We start from the raw sequence: 21,964 nt of genomic DNA, 5'->3' as shown, positions 1-21,964 counted from the left end.
CATTATTTTTTTCCTTAATCACCATTACAGTCTCAAAGGGCTTAACAGGCCATATATTTATGCATGAGAGTGCAGCCTTCTATAAGGCTAACTGCTAGTGTTTGATTTGAACCCCAGTGCATTATCGGAAAATGCACTGGTGTTCAAACCAAACACTAGCAGTAGAAATAATACCGTGTGTGTATTTCCAGTCTTTTTTCAATTCCATCCGTATGTGATACAGAGTTCAATATGTTTGACCTCCAGTCAATATTCTTCTAAATAAATTCAGGTGCAAAGAGTAACCAAGACTACTGTAAAACGACTCATTAGCACTTGAAACGTGTCATTCCCCAATGGTGTAAAGGACTGCTATAATAGTTAACAGACATACTTAATTCAGTTCACCTACTAAATACTAATCTGTCTGCTGGTTTTTAGCAAATTGATGCTTGATAAATTCAGAAGAGATCATCAATTTACTTTTCCTCACCCCTATAATGGTTTAGTGCTGTTTTAGCACATGTTCTGTCTACAAAGTGGCTTCCTACTTTCTTTCCATTCACAAGCTCGTGGTAAGGCTGTGATTAGCGGTCCTAACCTCCATCCCCCTGCATGGCGCAACACGGCGTGATGATTCCATTGGCTCAGAGCTCCACTGTGCGCAGTTGGCCCCGCGTGGTCGGCGCCACTGGCCTATGGCCAGGGGCCCGGCACTCGGACTGTTCCTGTGTGCTCCCGCAGCACGACCAGTGAGGCTGCCCAGGGTGGCCCTTATGCCCATGACCACATCCCTGGAACCCTCCTAACACACACACACACACACACACACACACAGAGGAAGGGGATGGAGGAATGAGGGATGGAAACAATGTTAAGGTAGACAACGAAACAAGATGATACTCATTTTCCAGGACTTGTGAGAAGATCCGCTGGGAACGATTTGACAACCAGAGTGAGCCTAGCACATTCCGTCAAACTGTGAGTGTGAGTGTGCGAGTGCGAGTGTGTGTACTTTTTTGTTATTGTGTGGGTGCGCTTTTGTGTTATGTTCTGCGTGTGTGAGTGTGTGTGTGTGTGTCCTACCAGGCATGGTTCCAGGACAGCCACAGCGGGCGTCTTTAGCCCCCCCGCTGGAGCAGAAGGTGCAGCAGTGGAACGTTCCGGCATGACGCCTCAACCGCCTGGTCACGGTCAGTGGGAAGGGAGAACCCTGGGGGGGAGGGAGAGGGGGAGAGGGGGAGAGGGAGGGAGGGACGGAGGAGGAGAGGGAGGGAGAGGGGGAGGGAAGGACAGAGGGAGGGAGAGAGGGAGGAGGGAGGGCGGGAGAGAGGGAGGGACACACATGTATCTTTATTTGTAAACAGGATGTAGCATTATCCTGTTCATGGCTCAATGTTAGGGCGCACTCACTCTAGGCCATCTGTACCGTGCTTGTGTCCGTTTGACACCTAGTGCGCCCTTAAAGTCTAGATTGTTTGGCTAGTGTGAGCACGCCAACCATACTCAAGTACAGATGCTAATGAGCCGACACACGCACGGACATGCAACCTGAGCTGGATGATGTATAGTCCATGCAAACCTTCTACCCCATTAAACAATAAACATGGCGGTAAGCGGTTCACGAGTGGGTTCAAGTTGGTGCGATAGCGAAGTTGAGTGTTTGATCAAAAATCCCCCGTTCTTCACGGCGCGGGCTTTCTTGGTTCACTGGAGAAGGCGGTGCTGCGCACGGAGTCTAGACCTCTTTAGAATAATTTGCATACTCTCTCAAGTTTTTATTTTTTTATGAATGAAGACACCCGCATGCAAGAATAAGTTCACGTCTGAGTGTAGGCTACAAACGCGATTCACTATTTACAATGCAAAAACGCCAACATATTCTTTATTTTGCTGACCACTTGTTTTTTATCTCGACAAAAGCCTCGTAAGGACAGTTCCTCTGCGTCTCTCTCGTAAATCGCACCATCTTCCAATGTCTTTGTTTAATACGACTGCATCACCTTCTCTCACATGATCAGCAGCTCGCGGATTTCCCTTTCTCTCCAGTTAGAACCGTTCATGATCATATCACTGCGTTGCCTCTGTGGAGACAGCGCAGCAACACCTCTACCCAAGCCCCGCCACCCCTGGAACCACGGGGCCGTCGCATTTACAACAGAATGAAAACAATAAACCGCCAATGTGTGCAGGGTCATGACATATGTACAACAGGAAACTATACTCAGGCCCAGTTGAGATTTCGTAGTGTGAGCACAGGCCAGTGGCAGAGCAGGGGGGGGGGAATTGTACTTGGGCACGGTACAGATGGGGGGGGGGGGGGGGGGCGCCCTTAGAGAGTTACTACTGGTTGTTATCCAAGGATAGTTCAAGCCGGACCAGAGCAAGAGAAAGGCTAGTTTCTCGCTAATTGGGATACATGCTAGTGGCTGGTCTAAAAATATGAATGACAGGTAAAAGCAGTACCTTGACATGTTGTGCTTTAACACAGACCCACACAGAGTAGCGCCCAGGTTCTGCCGGCGTGTAGGAAACAGAGAAGCTACCGTCGTTGTTATCAAACACTGTAGCCTCCACCATGCTGGAGAGAAAGTCATTGATTATGTATTGATTCTCTGTAAGCCAATATCCAATACTGAGCAGCTATTAATGTGAAGACTCAAAGAATGCATCTTTACAATCAAAAGTAAACTAAATATGATATGCTTTAAATTCTGATTAAAAGTCAAATACATAAAAAAGGATAAAATGAATAATCTGATACACTACTAAATGCATATGGTAGAAAATATAAAATATGTTACAATAACGTATCAATGGCGCTGCTAAACGACTCGTTTAGCAGACCTATCTTAGGATTCATTTGAAGCATTTCTAAATGTTACCCATCACATCTGGCGCCACCACTAGTGGGCCAAGGTGCAGACAAATGGGTGGCAGTGTTCTAGAGTCATACCAGTTCTTCTTGTCCTTGTTTATGATGCTGACCAGAACGTTCTCCCCGCCGCGACCCAGCGGCTGTCCGGCGGAGTCCCGGCACACCAAGGTGAAGTGACCCAGCTGCCCCTGCCTGCCCACCTGCACCCCTGGAGGGGTGGAGCAGCAGAGGAGACCGGTAAGGGTACAAACATTCATACAAGACAGGATAGTGTAGTGGTCGGGGTGTTCAACTCCCAATGTCTGCAATCCCCATGCAGACAAATGTCATACGTCCTACCCCTTACCTGCTCGTTTATGAAATGCATCACGAATATCTGTAAGCCTGACTTGGTTGACATTAAAGAGAGCTTGCACGCTCTCTCATAACCACTCATCTGCATACCCGTGCAATCTTTTTTGGAGTGTGGTTGTTCAGGTGGTAAGATCAACCGCTTCCGTACTTGGTTCAACACTCATGCTGTCATGAGATCTTCAACCATGGCCTTCTTCAATGGAGGGAACTTGGTGGGAGGTTTAATTCCAGGGGCATTTTGGTCCGCGCCCGGGAATGACTCCCCTTGGAAATGGAAATTAACTGAGAGGTTGCAGACTAACAGGCTTTTGCGAATTGGTCTGGCGGTGTCAGGCAACTTCTTCGGCATTGTGAAGAGAAGTGGCTGCGGCAGACATTTCTTATACCTGTTATTAAAGGAAAACCAACCCTATACCTGTTATTAAAGGAAAAGCAATCCTCCTTGTTTGAGCAAGTCCCTGCCTACTATCAGATTTTGTAAAATGCTTTCTCTCCAACTTTATTTTCGGGGGCAGTACTATATGGCTTTCGTCATCTCAATTTACACAATCAGATTTGTAGGGTTGTAGGCTGAAAGCTTGAAGTTGCCTGGTAACCCAAAACGGACAGTAACAGGCATGCTGCTGGAGTATTTCAAAATTAGAAAAATATAGTGTATCTGTGGTTATGACAAAAGAAGCTTGTGAAAAAAGAGTGAATACTCCTGCCCATCCGCTTCTGGCAAAGCGGAATATATATCAATATCTGTTAAATACGTATCTGTCTAACTTCAAAAAGACGAAAACACTTTCAAACTCCATGAACAGCTATTGAGATGGGTCAATCAGAAAACAGCACCACCTGGCTTACCAAGTCAGTATACACCCGTATATGTAAATATTAAAGTTTTCCTAAGCTGCCTTTTATTTTTCTTGGAAGGTTGGAACCCGGCTAAAACATATATTTAACAAAAACAGAACCAAGCCTAGTTTTTCATTTGTTTAGTATTACACTACAGGACCTGGAGACATTAGCAAAATCAAATATAATTAAAAGCCTAAATAAAGCCTCAGGAACATGGATTGTACGTAACAATAGATCAACCCCACCCTAACCCTTAAGTTTAAATAACACAAACAAAGAAACTCAGAAGTAGTTCAGTAAGATCAATTCTTACGATCTGTTATGCATTAGAGAGCCTTTCAGTGAGTTAAGCATCAAATTAAGCCTCTCCCAAACTTAGTCACCAACCAAAATGGGTATGTATTGGGTTGCTAATTTGTGATCCAATACATTTTGAGTAAAATGCATAATTGATTATGTCTGTGATGTACTTTCATAATTAAATAAATACATATAATCTATATTTCTAATTCATGGTTTGTTGGGTTCTTTATTTGTAGTTAAATAAATATAAATTGCAAATGGAGTGACCCAAAAGCACACCAAACGAATCTTAACTGTCTCACCTCTAACCTAATACCTCAACTTAACCATCTCTAACCTAATAATGGAACAGGCAACAGCAAGAACACAAATCCTCACTGTCAACATGTACACACGCACACCATTCTCCTTTACCCGCTAGTTATCCCCACTTTAAAGTTCCCATGGCAACGAGGAATGTCAGCTACTACTTAGACAAGCTATCACTGCCTCGGGGAATGGCTCAATGAGGGGTTGGAGGAAGACCATATACAACAATACAAACAGCATACTTGAAATGTTCCTGCAGGTCTATGATGGTAAGGAGATCATTAAAGTGTTCATTCTCAAATTAGGATGAGGATGATATATTTTTACTTTAACGTAAAATCTTTCTGGGTCTACGTCCCATCAGCTTACCTGTTCGCATTCATGAGTAAGATGCCAAGGCCCTACTTTCTCCTTAAACATCCCATATCATGCTTCTTTAGGGTTCATAATTGCATTTGGGACTACTGGACTAGGGTTACATGCCTGTATGTTAAAATACCCCTTATAATTCTCATACTGTTCATCTCTGCAAAACCAATTTCAGCATCTTTCAAAAAGTGTCAGTTTTGTATCATGTCGCTTTAAGGCCCGACCCCCGAGTAGTTCCCGTTGGGAACGAATACTCCCCCTGGCTCGGACTCAGCTTAGCTTAGCAGACGTAAAACATATATACAAACGTCATATAAACAGTCTAAAGGGTAAAGTCGAAGAAGCATGATATCACCCCTTTAATGGTGCTCATCTCTCTATGATAGGAGAGCTCCAGTAGCCTTACCTTCCCCTTCGATGGTGCACCTGCTGAGGTCCAGTGTCTGCGTCTGGATGACCCCCACCACTGGGTACCCGTCCACCTCCCCTGCACCCTCCCCAGGCAGGAAGTGGATACTGCTGCTGTCGTCAGGGGCGACCGTGGCCGGGCTGGGGTCGTAGCCGCTCTCCACCAGGCTGGTGAGGCGTGCCAGTGTGACCCCCTTGGCGTTGAGGATCTCGGCGTCTGAGCCGCACGCCAGCAGCCTCTCGGCAAACCGGACGCCACCACGAGTGTCGGACAGCGCCTGCAGCAGCTGCACCTTCTGCAGGTGGAGCTGGTTCCTGTGGAGGGGGAGCCCTGGTTCAGATGGCTGCTTCAAGCTGTGGTTTACTTTAAAGACAACGTGATAAAACATACCTGGCTGTTGCACAGCTGTTTGTTAAGCATCAGGATTAGAACCAGCACCACATAGATGCCTTTAATACGTGCTACAGCGTTTCTACAGCTAGATGCGTTTTTGCAATTAGTCCATCTTTACGGAGAAATTCCTGAAACGCTGCCAAGGAAAACGGAGGGGAAAAGATAGTTTTCTGGGGGGGGGGCCTGAGTCAGTGTAAGTAACGTGAGAGAAGGACCGCAGAGGGCTCCTTCCCTCCTTGTGGATGTCATAAAGCCCCCCCTGTGTCCTCCTCTAAGGAAGACGTGGGCCAGGCATACAGAGGATTATATGGGTCTTTCTAAGGGCCAATTTACAGCTTAGTAACCGAGGTTCAACTCAGGTTTCACTCGTAATTATGCAAATGACTGAAACTTAAATATCCCTCAGGATGTAGGCCTTCGTTGACATTCCTTCACATGGGCCAGATAATGGCTCCTTTAACCATATGGTAGATACTGTACTTTCATACGGCCGGCAATGTTAACATATAAGTGAACTGAGAAATAGACTGACGTCATGGAATATAGAGATAAAAGCTTCCGTGGTCACCGGTCGCCCTAGGACCGGCTCTGATGTAAACATGAGATAAGGAGCTCCTTTCAGAGGGCTATCAGGAGGTGTTATAAACCACACATGGAATTCCCTTTGCTTTGTTTCACACTGTTATCAAATATATAGGCATGATAATACTACATTTCTCACATATAACACACCAGGCTGTAACAAACATCGCTGTAACACATCAGGCTGTAACACACCAGGCTGTAACACACCAGGCTGTTACACACCAGGCTGTAACACACCAGGCTGTAACACACACCAGGCTACAACACCAGTCTGTAACACCTGGCTGTATCCCCCGTTAGCACCTGGCTGAAACACTTGTAGCACCTGGCTGTAACACTCGTAGCACCTGGCTGTAACACTCGTAGCACCTGGCTGTAACACTCGTAGCACCTGGCTGTAACACTCGTAGCACCTGGCTGTAACACTCGTAGCACCTGGCTGTAACACTCGTAGCACCTGGCTGTAACACCTGGCTGTAACACTCGTAGCACCTGGCTGTACAACTTGGCTGTACCACCTGGCTGTTCCACCTGGCTGTAACACCTGGCTGTACCACCTGGCTGTACCACCTGGCTGTTCCACCTGGCTGTACCACCTGGCTGTAACACCTGGCTGTACCACCTGGCTGTACCACCTGGCTGTACCACCTGGCTGTACCACCTGGCTGTACCACCTGGCTGTACCACCTGGCTATAACACCTGGCTGTACCACCTGGCTGTACCACCTGGCTGTACCACCTGGCTGTACCACCTGGCTGTACCACCTGGCTGCAGCACGTACCTGCGCTGCACCCTCAGCTCCTCGAGGCGTCGCAGCAGAGACAGACAGTGCGTCTCCACGGAGGCGGCATAACCTCGCGCAAACGCCCGCACATCCTCAGCAGTGGCTTCCATCCTCGCCTGCAAGGCATCCTGGGTGATTTCAACCTGCAACACAGTGGAACGTTGATTCCCATGCCTGAAACCTTACAAACACAGACACACACCCGAACCCCACCGGTACTCTCCATCGACCCACACCTGAAGCCCATCGACCCACACTCGAACCCCACCCACTACACCGACACACACCTGAACCCCACCCACCCTCTACACCTGAACTCCACCCTCTACACCAGGGATGGGCAACTGGCCTGCATACGGCCCACATCCTCACTAAGTCAGGCCCGCACATAATTTAAAAAAAGTAATTATAATCATTGAGCGAGTTACAGAAAACTGTCAAAAAAGATGAGAAGCATATCTTCTGTTCATATAATTCAAAGGCAAATCCATGTGTCTAATTTGCTTCGAAACGATATCAGTCATGAAAGATTTCCACATAAGTCGCCACTACAACTACGAAAACTGCAATGAATATCATGCTTGTTGGGTTTGAGTTCATTGAGTTGTTGCACTTAATGTTAGGCCACTGTTTTTCAGTTTTGTGACATCATTCAGTGCATTTACATGGGACAGCTAGATCGGATTAAGCCTTATACCGATTTTGCTACTCGAACGGACTGTGTCAATTATCCGAACGCACATGGCCTTTAAGAGATCGGATAATGGCCGGAGCATGGCTGAATCCGCCACCCAAGGTGGCGCTGTAGCCCTTTCAACAAGTGGTTATAGAGCCACTCCCGGTGGACCTCTATGTCGAAACGACAACAAACACAGGCGGCGGCATTCGAGAAAGATGTTTTCAGTAGACAGTTGTCATTTCTCCGACGCTACATTGTTTCTACCTCTCGATCGTTTGCGGACTCCTCCGGCGGCGGAGCAGCGGGAGGAGTCCAGCCGGAGGAGTCCGCATACGACCGAGAGGTCGGAACAATGGAGCGTCGGAGAAATGACATGGACCCGAAGTGAACTGACAGCTGTCCCGCATTCCTTTCCCCCAATTCCTTCTCCACCATGGCCGAGATAACCCCCACTACGAGTCTTTGTTGTGGAAGTACCATAGAGTCGGAGAACCCGACGCGTTCTTTAAGATTCATAATATCAGAGAATATCCCCGTCAGTTCGGTCGCGGCGCAATGAATGAATAAAGATTGTATACAAGTCAGAAGAAAAAAACGTTTATTTTGACAGATGTGCCCGAAGTTACTACTTTACAACCTCGTTGATGACCAACGTTTAGGAATACATGTAAGGGATAATGCCCGACGAGGTGTCCATTATAAGGAATTAATGGACGACGCGGAGGCGTGAACCGTCCGACGCGCGACCTCCGCGAAGTCCATTTATTCCTGATAATGGACACCTCGAAGGGCATTATCCCGCTTATACCACGGTCACTTGCCAAAGAAAATAAATGAAGACCATTCATTTATATTTTCATGCATTTTACAATCCAAATATAAAGTTCTTGACAAGCCATAACTTTGTTTCCCCGGTAACGGCTGAGGGTTTAACTAATTCCTGGAACATTGGAACCATTACCCTCCCGTAAGGTTCTTATGCAATGGATCGTTGTTCACTACTCCAGTAATTAGGACGGACCTTAGCTATGACTTGGCAACGGTAGGTATTCTAGTCCGTCGGCTTTGACTGCGTTCCCGTTGCTATGTTTACTCATTTTTGAGACAGGCTGATACGATACGCCAGCTAGCGCATTAATTGAGAACGGTGAACAGACAATTTGACTGGAACTACTTAGCAGGTGTCCGTATATCAGGAGTTAATGCACACCCTGCAGCCATCAGAATCGAGCATTCCGCAGACCGTGGTATAAGTACTTTTAATTCAGCCTTGGGTGAAATCGAAGCGTAGCGTGTACTGAATGCATGTTGATGATGATAGGGGGTTTCACTTTATAGGGGGTAATGCCATGACACCGGCTTCCTCCATCTTCTGCTTCACCTTCTTAAATAAATCTCAGTTTCTCGTTTTCCGACGGCGACAACCTTAAACATATAAAGAAATAATTAAATATTTATATTTATAAAGAAATAAGAATTGTTTATGTGTCTATGGAGACAACAACACGACTACCGTCTCCTTCTACTTCCGGTTCACGTCCCCCGGCCGCAAGATCTCGAGCATGCGCAGAATGCGAAATCCGACGCGGGTTTACATGCAGGTAGACACCGGACTATCATCGAGTTATCTAGGCGTTCTTATCCGATCTCGGTCCGAAGTAGATCGGGTAAAGGTGTTTACATGCATTTTAAAATTGTGGTTGAGGTCTTATTCGTTTTATTTATCCGATAATTACTCTGCATGAGAGAATGATGATGTATGTGAGCCCTTTGCACTAGCTGCGTTTCCATCCCCCTGATTTTATGCAAATTTTGAAGTATCGAATCAGTAAACGGTGATGGGAACAGCAAAAATTCGCATAAAAATCCTTTAATTCCCAAAAAAGTTTATCCGCTCGCTTGAGGTGGTTTTTGAGAAATGCACAAGAGAGTAAATGCGCAAAATGGGAGATGGAAACACACTTTTCGTAACGGCTGTGACATAGCGAACATTGAACACAGAACACTGACAACGTCCTTCCGATTTCCGCATAACGACCGGCCATAGCAACCCTGCCGACATTAACTTGTAGCGTCAATATATATATATATATATATATATATATATATATATATATATATGATATAGGATGTCTATGTTTGCATATCCTTTAATTATACCGTGTCAATTAATCCCTGATATATGGACACCTACTAAGTAATTCCAGTCAAATTGTCTGTTAAGCCTTCAAAACGAGAGCTGGTACATTGTGGAAAATGCATTAAACTGTTATCAGAAAACGCGGTTATATGCTATAGACCCTATAGTATCTGTGGTATAAAAGGCTGGGGCGAATTTCAAATTATAAATATGTTCACTTTATGTTGAAAATATAGACGTCGCGATTTCGATTGAAACGAATGGCGCGGTGACTAGTCTACACAACGAGAGCTGGTCAATTGTGAAAAATGAATTAAACTGTAATCAGACAATGCGGTTATATGCTATAGACCCTGGAGTATCTGTGGTATAAAGGCTGCAACGAATTTCGAATTATAAATATGTACAATGTATCCTTTAAATACGTCCATGGAACAGATGGCCAATGTGAATAATAGATACGTGTGGACCGCTGAATAGGTACAACTTTTCCTTGCTCTCATCGAAGAAAAAAACATTACAGCTATTTTAGATGGAAAACAACGCAATTCCACTATATATCAGGACCTAAGAGAGGATGTTATCAAAAGGATACGACAAGCCCTGGAATGTGTGTAGTTTTCCGTTCCAAACCCCTTGATGAAAACGCACCCAATTCGAATTTCTTTTTTGCAAACTTTCTAAAGATTTGCTTCCCCTTTTGGATGGAAACGTGACTACTGATAAAAATACTAACCATTCATGTGGCTGTTTGAGCATGGAAAACATGAAATTAATGTATGTTGGTTCAATTAACATACCGTACATAGGTTATGATTCTGTACGATTTTTTAGGTAGTGGCCATCCCCAAAATGCACCAGAATACAGGAAATCCTATCTACCAAATTCAAAATTTTGTAGCTTCTCTCAGCTTACTTTTAGTTGGAAGTGCGCAGTCAAAAATGTGGTCCTCTTTATTATGAAAGTTGCCCATCCCTGCTCTACACGACACACACCTGAACCCCACCCACCCGCTACACCTGAACCCCACCCTCTACACGACACACACCTGAACCCCACCCACCCTCTACACTTGAACCCCACCCTCTACACGACACACACCTGAACCCCACCCACCCTCTACACTTGAACCCCACCCACCATCTACACCTGAACCCCACCCTCTAGACGACACACACCTGAAACCCACCCACCATCTACACCTGAACCCCACCCTCTACACGACACACACCTGAACCCCACCCACCCTCTACACGACACACACCTGAACCCCACCCACCCTCTACACGACACACACCTGAACCCCACCCACCCTCTACACAACACACACCTGAACCCCACCCACCCTCTACACGACACACACCTGAACCCCACCCACCCTCTACACGACACACACCTGAACCCCACCCACCCTCTACACCTGAACCCCACCCACCCTCTACACGACACACACCTGAACCCCACCCACCCTCTACACGACACACACCTGAACCCCACCCACCCTCTACACGACACACACCTGAACCCCACCCACCCTCTACACCTGAACCCCACCCACCCTCTACACGACACACACCTGAACCCCACCCACCCTCTACACGACACACACCTGAACCCCACCCACCCTCTACACGACACACACCTGAACCCCACCCACCCTCTACACCTGAACCCCACCCACCCTCTACACGACACACACCTGAATCCCCCCCACGCTCTTCACCGACACACACCCGAACCCCACCCTCTACACCGACACACAACTGAACCCTACCCGTACTCTACACCACTCCCACCTTCATCAGGGACTCCTCCAGACGCTGAAGGCGCGGCTGCAGTCTCCCGACGACCAAGTCCCGGATACGGTCTCCATGGTGATGGATGATGTCCCGTGCAGCGCTGCAGTCGTGGTCCCGGTGGAACGTGGCAGCGCACTCCAGACAGACGGGCTGGTCGCAGGACTCACAGAAGAGGCGGAGCTCCTGGGCGGGGTGCAGGGAGCAGAGGACAGGGCGAGACAGCCGACCCTGGGCCTTCAGCTCCTGGACACTCTGGACAGTATGGGCGGACGTCCGTCGCTGCCTCCTAGAGAGACAGAGACAGAGACAGAGAGAGAGAGAGAGAGAGAGAGAGAGAGAGAGAGACAGAGACAGAGACAGAGACAGATGGGAAGATGGAGTAGGAGAGGACAGAGAAAGATATAGAGATAAAGTGAACGGGAGTGAGGCGAGAGATTAAGACCGACCGGGAAAATGGCGTGTTAATGTTTGGCTTTAAATCAAGCAGCTGGACCAGGATGATCTTTCCATATGGTAAATTCCATGGGTAAAGCATTGGAACTCGTGCTTTATATAGGCACATTCCTCGTCATGCGGCGCGGCCCTTGACAGCTTGAATGGGGGAGGGGGTTCCGGGTAGGTATCACATACAGGCCAGGCCTAAAATGTGAGCAGAAAGAAGGGTTCAGACCTCTTACCTGTGCGCTTGGCTGCAGAACTCACAGAGGTTCACGCAGCACACCTCGCAGCGCAGCTCCGCGTCCGCGTCGCTGCAAAGGTCGCAGCGCACGGAGTTGTGCGTCAGGAGGGTCTGCAGAAACACCTCGTCCAGGGCCAGGTGGTCGGTGGTTAATCCGTCCGCTCCCGACGGGGGAAGATCAACCTCAGTGTCACAGTCGGGGCAGAGGACGGTGGTCACTTTGTGGTCGACGGTGGGTGACTGTCCGTCCATACTCAACGACGTTTGTTTGACATTTGGTCCGGAGACAGAAAAGGGGTTCAGCTGCCGAATGCAGTCTGCACAAAACGAATGCAAACATGGGAGGATCTTGGGGTCCCGATACAGGCGTTTGCACACTCTGCACACAGCCTTGGGGTTTACCTCGGTTAAGCACTTCTGGTTGGAGTCCGACTGTCCTTGTGGTGAATGAGACTGAGAATCGAGGCTCTCTTTCTCTTGTGTTGAATAGGACTGAGGATCGAGGCTCTCTTTCTGCCCCGGCTGGGACATTGCAACGTTAGTCGAGGCTACCAACAAAATCGCCACAACACTCTTTGCCCCTTTTCCAATCAAACCGCTCCGTCTGGTTACTTTTTTTTTAACATCCCACTTTGTTCGCATAGAAGCTACTTGATTTTAATCAACCGTGGATCCCAAACAATGATTTTATCGGGAATGAACTAAAATCCCGCTGCAAACTAAAACTACTACTTTTCGTTCGGGAAAACTGGGTTAAAGTTACTGCTCATCCAAGACATATGACGCCCGACGGACGGACCAATGAGAGGCTTGGGGCGTGGCCATCAGGCGACAGAAACGACACAGACAGATACTATAGTGGTCAGTTTTCAAGGTATTTTATTAATATTGATGATCAATCATGTCAAGTCAATCAAGTTAATAAGGACCTCTAGGCAGAATGTATAACATTAAAATCGTGGAAATCTCTGGAAATTGTAGTAGTTACATAGTAACACTGTTACAACAACTAAAAAACCTTTCAGTACACTAACCGTTTTTATACCTTTGTCATATGGAGCTGCACTGTTCATGACTAGCATAATGTTTAAACAACCTTTAAAGGCCACATATTATACAAAGGAACTTGCCTAATAATGCATCAGCACCCCTTTCTGTGGCGTGTTTTGGTATGTGTTATGTTGTCATGTTCATCCAACAGCATACATGAGCAGACCGGAGAGGGGAAGCAAAAACCTGGAGGGCGAGAGGACCGGCCCGGCGCTTCTGCTGAAGCTGAAGATTGTCTTTTCTGTAACCCCAGAACCTACCAAACACAAAATCACAACTCACATTAACTCAACATAAAAACTCACATTATCTCAACATCACAACTCACATTAACTCAACATCACAACTCACATTAACTCAACATCACCACTCACATTAACTCAAAATCACAACTCACATTAACTCAACATCACAACTCACAATAACTCAACATCACCACTCACATTAACTCAACATCACCACTCACATTAACTCAACATCACAACTCACATTAACTCAACATCACAACTCACATTAACTCAACATCACAACTTACATTAACTCAACATCACAACTCACATTAACTCGACATCGCAACTCACATTAACTCAACATCACCACTCACATTAACTCAAAATCACAACTCATGTTAACTCAACATCACCACTCACATTAACTCAACATCACAACTCACATTAACTCAACATCACAACTCACATTAACTCAACATCACAACTTACATTAACTCAACATCACAACTCACATTAACTCAAAATCACAACTCACATTAACTCAACATCACCACTCACATTAACTCAAAATCACAACTCACATTAACTCAACATCACCACTCACATTAACTTAACATCACAACTCACATTAACTCAACATCACCACTCACATTAACTCAACATCACAACTCACATTAACTCAACATCACAACTCACATTAACTCAACATCACAGCTCATCTCAACATCACACCTCACATTATCTCAGTATCACATGGATAAGATCACAACACACATGTTATTATCATATTATATATTATCATGTATACGCTCACCAAACATACATTATCTCATCATCTCATGTATACGATCACCACACACATAATATCATCATCACATGGATAAGATTGCAACACACGTTATCATATAACCACATGTTAATTAAACCAATGCTTACTTCTATTACGTGGTTTGAATGTGAACGTACTATAGATTAAAGGTTAACCAATTGTATGTCCAAATCAATACTGTATCCAATTGGATTTGAACAAATACACCAAATAAATGTTTGTATGGATAGTGTATGTTGGGTACCTGTTAAATTAGTAGCTGAGGTGGCTGTCACCAGCAGGTTCTGCACCTTGAATGTGTAGGTCGTGTCCACGTTGACTTGCTTCAGACTACTGACAAAACCATATATCCCTGCAGCATTCTTGGTGAACTGAGTTATTCCCTGTAGAACGGTACCTTTGGAGTCCAACCAAGTCAACTCAGGTTCCGGCTGCCATCTTGAACCCATGGCTGTCAACGTGCCATCCTTGAAGGAGAAAGTGGGTTTGGAATACGCTGGAATGGTGACAGGGACACACAGGGAACAAGCAGAGATTGGAGATCATCCCTGTGGTTTGAAATACTATGAAAGACTTGTTTTGTGGCTATGGCTTTATTACAGCACCTACTGATTATTTCTGACTACTACACATATACCTTTGTAAGGTGGTGGGTAGAAAGAACATGGGCTGATCTTGGAAACTCACACTGGCACACATACATGTACACATGCACGTACACATACTTTTCCTCGCATCACATTTCCAAGATCAGTCTTCATGTATTGGCATTTAAAGAAGGACCATGGCCCAAGCTTAAATGAGTTTGGTAAACCAATTGCATAACGGAAAAAAGCATATGCCATATGCATATATCTGTTCAAAAATGAATTAAATACTGACTCAGGCTTCACCAAACGACAGATTTTGACCCTACCCCAAGTGGGTAAACTCCTGACCTGCTGTCCTGAGATGGATGCGGACGCTCCCATCGAGGTTGGAGGAGCTGATGCTGCAGGTGTATACCCCGTCATCGCGGCTCGTCACAGCCATTATCAGCAGGGAGCCGTTTCCCCTCGCCACGGCATCAGGAAACACCCTGGTCCTTCCATCAAACTGGGGGTTCTGGTTCTCTAGTTGCGGAGCACTGTCCTGGTATTTGTACACCTCGCCGCTCAGATTGGCCTTAGTCCAGGTGACTGCCACAGCACCCGTCACCTGCACGGCCGCTGCCACCGTCAGGTAACAGCTGAGCAGGACGTCCTCTCCCAGGTTGGCCACTGGGAACCTGTCCCTGCTCACGACGCTTAAGGTTGAGGAGGAGTCATCTGGAACACAGCAGCCACTTTGTTTTACTACCGACCTTGACAACAGCACAGACAGACATACATACAAACAAATGGACAGGCAGTCGGACAGAGCCAAACAGATCAACAGTTAGACAGACGTACAGATAGACAGGCAGACAGCAACTGACGGATATATAGGCAGGCATAAAGACAGACCCAAACTGGTAGACAGATAGAAGGTAAGCAGATGGATAAACAGATTCAGAGTCGCTGCTGAGCAGACATGAAAAGCCATAGTGAAGACTTACTGCTCAAGCTCAAGGCCAGGATCAAGATGATGAGGGTCGTGAAAGCTATGATTAGAACGATCATACTGCAAAAGAAGAAGACAGACAGCGAAATCATGAGGCCACGTTTATTCACTTTAGTATGTATATAATTAGAATAGAACACGGTACAATAATAAAGTCTTAACAATACAATTCCCCAAGGACCATTTAGGTATTTTAAGTGAGGTACAAATTGGACACACCTCCAGAAGATGATGTTACCCATCGTAGCCATAGTTGCCGACAGGAACGGAGAGAAAGAACGATCCAAGTCTAGGTGAACAGCTCCGTTATGCAGTCCACCTGTTCCAGAATGCTCTCTTCTCCTAGAACTGCTCCTGCACTGTGTTTGGACAGAGGCAGGATGTGTAGTGTGATTTAACTCCCTTGGTCAATATTATACAATGGAAACAACCATGAACAAACATTTGAAAATGTTTTGGATTGCTTCAATTGCCATGTATGCAAGGGAATCGTCTTTAAAATGATTCTTTACTGATTTTGCAAGGTTGTATTAAAAATAAGTCATTTCAGTCTTTGTCTTTTATAATAAATTATGTAATGAATAAAAACGTCCAATGCCTGTACACTATCCTTATCACGTGGCCTCTCACTTTGTTTTCCTAGAGCTATTTCGAAAGAATTACGACATCTCCGTCGGCTCCAAGGAGGATCATCAGCTGCAGGCCAGGAGCTGGGGCCTGGGGCCTAGCAGGGGGCTGGGTCTTAGCAGGGGCCTGGGGCTTGGCAAGGGCCTGGGGCTTAGCAGGGGCCTGGGGATTGGCAGGGGCCCAGCGGGGGGCTGGGGCTTAGCAGGGGCCTGTGGCTTGGGCAGCCTAGGGCTCGGCTGGGGCCTGGGGCTTGGTAGGGTCCTGGGGCTTGGCAGGGGCCTGGGGCTTAGCAGGGGCCTCTGGCCTGGGGGGCCTGGGGGGGGGGGGGGGGGGGGGGGGGGCAAGGAGGAGCATCAGCTGCAGGCCTGGAGCTGGGGCCTGGGGTCTAGTAGGGGCCTGGGGCCTTGCAGGGGCCTGGGGCTTGGCAAGGGCCTGGGGCTTAGCAGGGGCCTGAGGCCTGGCAAGGGCCTGGGGCTTAGCAGGAGCCTGAGGCCTGGCAGGGGCCTGGGGCTTAGCAGGAGCCTGTGGCTTTGAGGGCCTGGGGCTCGGCAAGGAGCCAGGGGCCTGGCAGGGGCCTGGGGCTTGGCAGGGGCCTTTGGGGCCTGGGGCTTAGCAGGGGCCTTTGGGGCCTGTGGGGCCTGGGCCTTGACAGGGGCCTGGGGACAGTCAAGGTCTTCGACTTTTCAGCGTTTTGCGTTGGTCTGCCCCTAGCTGCCCCAGTCGTCTATTATACGAAGATATCCATTATAATACGTACAGTGGGGCAAAAAAGTATTTAGTCAGCCACCAATTGTGCAAGTTCTCCCACTTAAAAAGACGAGAGAGGCCTGTAATTTTCATCATAGGTAAACCTCAGCTATGAGAGACAAAATGAAAAAAAAAAATCCAGAAAATCACATTGTCTGATTTTTTAAGAATTTATTTGCAAATTATGGTGGAAAATAAGTATTTGGTCACCTACAAACCAGCAAGATTTCTGGCTGTCACAGACCTGTAACTTCTTCTTTAAGAGGCTCCTCTGTCCTCCACTTGTTACCTGTATTAATGGCACCTGTTTGAACTCCTTATCAGTATATAATACACCTGTCCACAACCTCAAACAGTCACACTCCAAATTCCACTATGACCAAGACAAAAGAGCTGTCAAAGGACACCAGAAACACAATTGTAGACCTGCACCAGGCTGGGAAGTCTGAATCTGCAATAGGTAAGCAGCTTGGTGTGAAGAAATCAACTGTGGGAGCAATTATTAGGAAATGGAATACATACAAGACCACTGACAATCTCCCTCGATCTGGGGCTCCACGCAAGATCTCACCCTGTGGGGTCAAAATGATCACAAGAACGGTGAACAAAAATCCCAGAACCACACGGGGGGACCTAGTGAATGACCTCCAGAGAGCTGGGACCAAAGTATCAAAGGCTACCATCACTAACACACTACGCCGCCAGGGACTCAAATCCGGCAGTGCCAGACGTGTCCCCCTGCTAAAGCCAGTGCATGTCCGGGCCCGTTTGAAGTTTGCTAGAGAGCATTTGGATGATCCAGAACAGGATTGGGAGAATGTCATATGGTCAGATGAAACCAAAATAGAACGTTTTGGTAAAAACTCAACTCGTCGTGTTTGGAGGAGAAAGAATGCTGAGTTGCATCCAAAGAACACCATACCTACAGTGAAGCATGGGGGTGGAAACATCATGCTTTGGGGCTGTTTATCTGCCATGGGACCAGGACGTCTGATCCGTGTGACGGAAAGAATGAATGGGGCCATGAGTGAAAACCTCCTTCCATCAGCAAGGGCACTGAAGATGAAACGTGGCTGGGTCTTTCAGCATGACAATGACCCCAAACATACCGCCCGGGCAACGAAGGAGTGACTTCGTAAGAAGCATTTCAAGGTCCTGGAGTGGCCTAGCCAGTCTCCAGATCTCAACCCCATAGAAAATTTTTGGAGGGAGTTGAAAGTCCGTGTGGCCCAAAAACATCACTGCTCTAGAGGAGATCTGCATGGAGGAATGGGCCAAAATACCAGCAGCAGTGTGTGAAAACCTTCTAAAGACTTACAGAAAACGTTTGACCTCTGTCATTGCGAACAAAGGGCATGTAACAAAGTAATGAGATGACCTTTTGTTATTGACCAAATACTTATTTTCCACCATAATTTCCAAATAAGTTCTTTAAAAATCAGACAATGTGATTTTCTAGATTTTGTTTTTCATTTTGTCTCTCATAGCTGAGGTATACCTATGATGAAAATTACAGGCCTCTCTCATCTTTTTAAGTGGGAGAACTTGCACAATTGGAGGCTGACTAAATACTTTTTTGCCCCACTGTATAATTCCTTGAAATCTTTTCAGTGTTTGAAGTTATTATGAATCAAATACGTCCTTGTCTTCGATGCTGCTTTTTTGGTATGGTATATCAATTAATGAATGATTATACTGCAAAAGAAGACAGACAGAGAAATCAAGAGACCAATTTGAATCCCTTTAGTGTGTATAGAATTAGAATACAACACGCAAAAATTAAAAAGTATTAACAATACAATTCCCCAAGGGCCATTTAGGTATTTTAAGTGAGGTTAAAATTGGACACACCTCCAGAAGATGATGTTACCCATCGTAGCCATGGTTGCCGACAGGAACGGAGAGAAAGAATGATCCAAATCTAGGTGAACAGCTCCGTTCTGCAGTCCACCTGTTCCAGAATGCTCTCTTTTCCTAGAACTGCTCCTGCACTGTGTTTGGACAGAGGCAGGAGGTGTAGTGTAATTTAACTCCCTGGGTCAATATTATACAATGGAGACAACCATGAACAAACATTTGAAAATGTTTTGGATTGCTTCAATTGCCATGTATGCAAGGGAATCGTCTTTAAAATGATTCTTTACTGCTTTTGCTATTTTGAATAAAAAATCAATCTTTATAATTTATAATAAATTATGTATTGAATATAAACGTCCAATGCCTGTACACTATCCTTATCACGTGGCCTCCCACTCTGTTTTCCAAGAGCTACTTAGAAAGAATTACGACATCTCTGTCCGCTCCAAGGAGGAGCATCAGCTGCAGGCCTGGAGCCGGGGCCTGAGGCCTAGCAGGGGGAGGAGTGTGTGTGTGTGTGTGTGTGTGTGTGTGTGTGTGTGTGTGTGTGTGTGTGTGTGTGTGTGTGTGTGTGTGTGTGTGTGTGTGTATGTGTGTGTGTGTGTGTGTGTGTGTTTGTATGTGTGTATGTGTTTGTGTGTGTGTTTGTGCATGTGCGTGTGTGCAGTGGGGGTCTTAAAATAGAGGTAGGCGGCCATTGGTTTGGGGACCCCATAGTAGGGGGGCCCCAAACCAACCTCAAAAAAAGAAAACATCATATTTTTTTTTATCATCAAAACGGCTTCAAAGAAATGGTAAACATTATTAATGTTCTGAAGAAATACGTTGAAATGTTTAAGTAGTGGTTCAAATGTCCAGTTAAAAGTCCCATGGCATGCTTCTTTATGGATGCTTTAATGTAGATATTAGTGGGCCCCTAACATAGTATTTGAAGACGTTCCCAAAATTCAGCCGTAGTGCAGAATTACAGCCACTACGGGCCAGTCGCACATTGAGCTTTCCCCAAACGCGCCGTTACGGTGTCTGTAGCTTTAATGCAAATATGGTGTGGAGGAGAGAGGCGGGTCAAGGAGGAGGGTGGGGGTGTGGCTCAGAGCAGCTTGTGGCCACGGTACCATGTGCTCTGTTTACAGTGGATGTATCGCAATGGCGAGGCGCACACAGCCTTTGGCCGTGTTCTGTAAATATTCTAGAACACTCCGGCGGGAGACCTGGAGCTCTATATCTCAATAATATCAAGGATCAAGGATGCTTTAATTGTCATTAAACATTTACATGAAAAACTAAATACAGTACTCAGGTCTCAGTGTGCTACCTAAAACCCTAGAATTTGTTTTACTTTAAAATAAACTATTAATATAAATAAAGACATACTAAGATACAAAAATACATATTAAAAGAAGGTATTTAAAGAAGGTTAGCAGCGTATTAATGAGTACAAGTGCAGCAGTAGGTTCCTTGTAAGTAAGTTGATAAAGTCAAAGTACAAATGCAAATCAGGTCAGCCGTCAGGGTCCTAGACATTAAAGTGCATAAGTGCAGTTAATCAGTGCATAATCGGGAGGAGTTTAGCAGTTCAACAGTCTTATAGCATCCAGGTAGAAGGTGTTCCTCAGCCTAGTTGTCCTTGCCCGGATGCTACACAACCTCCGGCCTGAGGGAAGGAGGATAAACCATCCATGTGCTGGGTGGGTGGAATCCTTTATGATGGAGGCTGCTCTGTCCATTCAGAGCCGTCTCTTGGTGGATCGGGGTAGGTTCCACTCGCTCCGGACCTCCGTGGTCCGTTCGCTCCTGGGTTTTGGTCTATCCTACTATAACAGAAAGCAGGCACATAAGTACACCCTCCCTGATTGACCTGAGTGCAGACACCTGCTCACCACCAGGTTCAATCCCCCCCGGCCAATCCTGTGCGCTCCCAACCTGTCCATACTCCCCCTGCAGGCCAGACGTCGCACGTCCCCCCACACGCCCCCACCGCCCGACACAGGCCGGGGTCACATCCGGCCGCCGACTCACTCCCCCCCCCCGGAGTGGGAGAGGAAGACTGCCATTTTTGCCCCAGGCCTGTGCACGACCCGAAAGTTAGGGGTAGTAAGTAAGGGCTGCAACGCGAGGTACCACCGGGTGATCCTCGCGTTGACGTCCTTCATGCAGTGGAGCCACTGGAGGGGGGCGTGGTCGGAGTAGAGGGTGAACGCGCGCCCCAACAGGTAGTAGCGAAGGGCGCCGACCGCCCACCGGATGGCGAGACACTCCTTCTCCACCGTGCTGTACCGACCCTCCCGGTCTGATAGTTTCCGGCTCAGATACAGCACCGGGCGGTCGACCCCCTCCACTTGCTGGGTCAGGACCGCGCCCAGCCCCCTATCTGACGCGTCCGTCTGCAGGGAGAAAGGGAGTTCAAAGTTAGGAGCGCATAGGACCGACTCTCCACAGTGGGCTGTTTTAATAGCCTCAAACGACACCTGGCATGGCTCCGACCACTGGACTGTATCTGGGGCCCTCCGTTTTTTCCCGGGCTGCTGAAGACAGCGG

The 21,964-nt window shown here is 46.8% G+C and overlaps 2 protein-coding genes across 2 annotated transcripts; both read right to left on the bottom strand.

Annotated features, from left to right (window-relative positions):
- On the bottom strand, positions 1-13,118 carry trim45 (tripartite motif containing 45). The gene is made up of 8 exons (XM_079731792.1): positions 12,504-13,118; positions 11,824-12,112; positions 7,205-7,350; positions 5,442-5,758; positions 2,936-3,065; positions 2,446-2,560; positions 1,066-1,192; positions 1-784 (listed from the first exon to the last, which is right to left on the bottom strand). Exons 1-8 carry the CDS (start codon positions 13,034-13,036, stop codon positions 627-629), a joined length of 1,815 nt encoding a protein of 604 aa, XP_079587918.1. The 5' UTR covers positions 13,037-13,118; the 3' UTR covers positions 1-626.
- A 277-nt stretch (positions 13,119-13,395) lies between these two features.
- On the bottom strand, positions 13,396-19,543 carry vtcn1 (V-set domain containing T cell activation inhibitor 1). The gene is made up of 6 exons (XM_079731752.1): positions 19,421-19,543; positions 16,415-16,554; positions 16,191-16,255; positions 15,553-15,921; positions 14,859-15,110; positions 13,396-13,811 (listed from the first exon to the last, which is right to left on the bottom strand). The coding sequence occupies exons 2-6, from the start codon at positions 16,444-16,446 to the stop codon at positions 13,696-13,698; spliced, it is 834 nt and encodes a 277-aa protein (XP_079587878.1). The 5' UTR covers positions 16,447-16,554; positions 19,421-19,543; the 3' UTR covers positions 13,396-13,695.
- Between the last annotated feature and the right edge of the window lie 2,421 nt (positions 19,544-21,964).

The sequence above is a fragment of the Pollachius pollachius genome (genome assembly GCF_949987615.1).
Source record: "Pollachius pollachius genome assembly, chromosome: 3".
NCBI lineage: Eukaryota > Metazoa > Chordata > Actinopteri > Gadiformes > Gadidae > Pollachius > Pollachius pollachius.
The sequence above is the reverse complement of the archived record's forward strand: the minus strand, read 5'-3'. Positions and strand labels throughout refer to the sequence as shown.

Coding starts and splice junctions, on each gene's coding strand:
- trim45 (XM_079731792.1), bottom strand. CDS start 13,036: ATGTCCCAGCCGGGGCAGAAAGAGAGCCTCGATCCTCAGTCCTATTCA. Junction 12,113..12,503: donor TTCTGCAGCCAAGCGCACAG/GTAAGAGGTCTG, acceptor CTGTCTCTCTAG/GAGGCAGCGACGGACGTCCG. Junction 3,066..5,441: donor GTGCACCATCGAAGGGGAAG/GTAAGGCTACTG, acceptor CCACCCCTCCAG/GGGTGCAGGTGGGCAGGCAG.
- vtcn1 (XM_079731752.1), bottom strand. CDS start 16,446: ATGGCTACGATGGGTAACATCATCTTCTGGAG. Junction 16,256..16,414: donor GGTAACATCATCTTCTGGAG/GTGTGTCCAATT, acceptor CTTCTTTTGCAG/TATGATCGTTCTAATCATAG. Junction 15,922..16,190: donor CCTGGCCTTGAGCTTGAGCA/GTAAGTCTTCAC, acceptor GCTGTGTTCCAG/ATGACTCCTCCTCAACCTTA.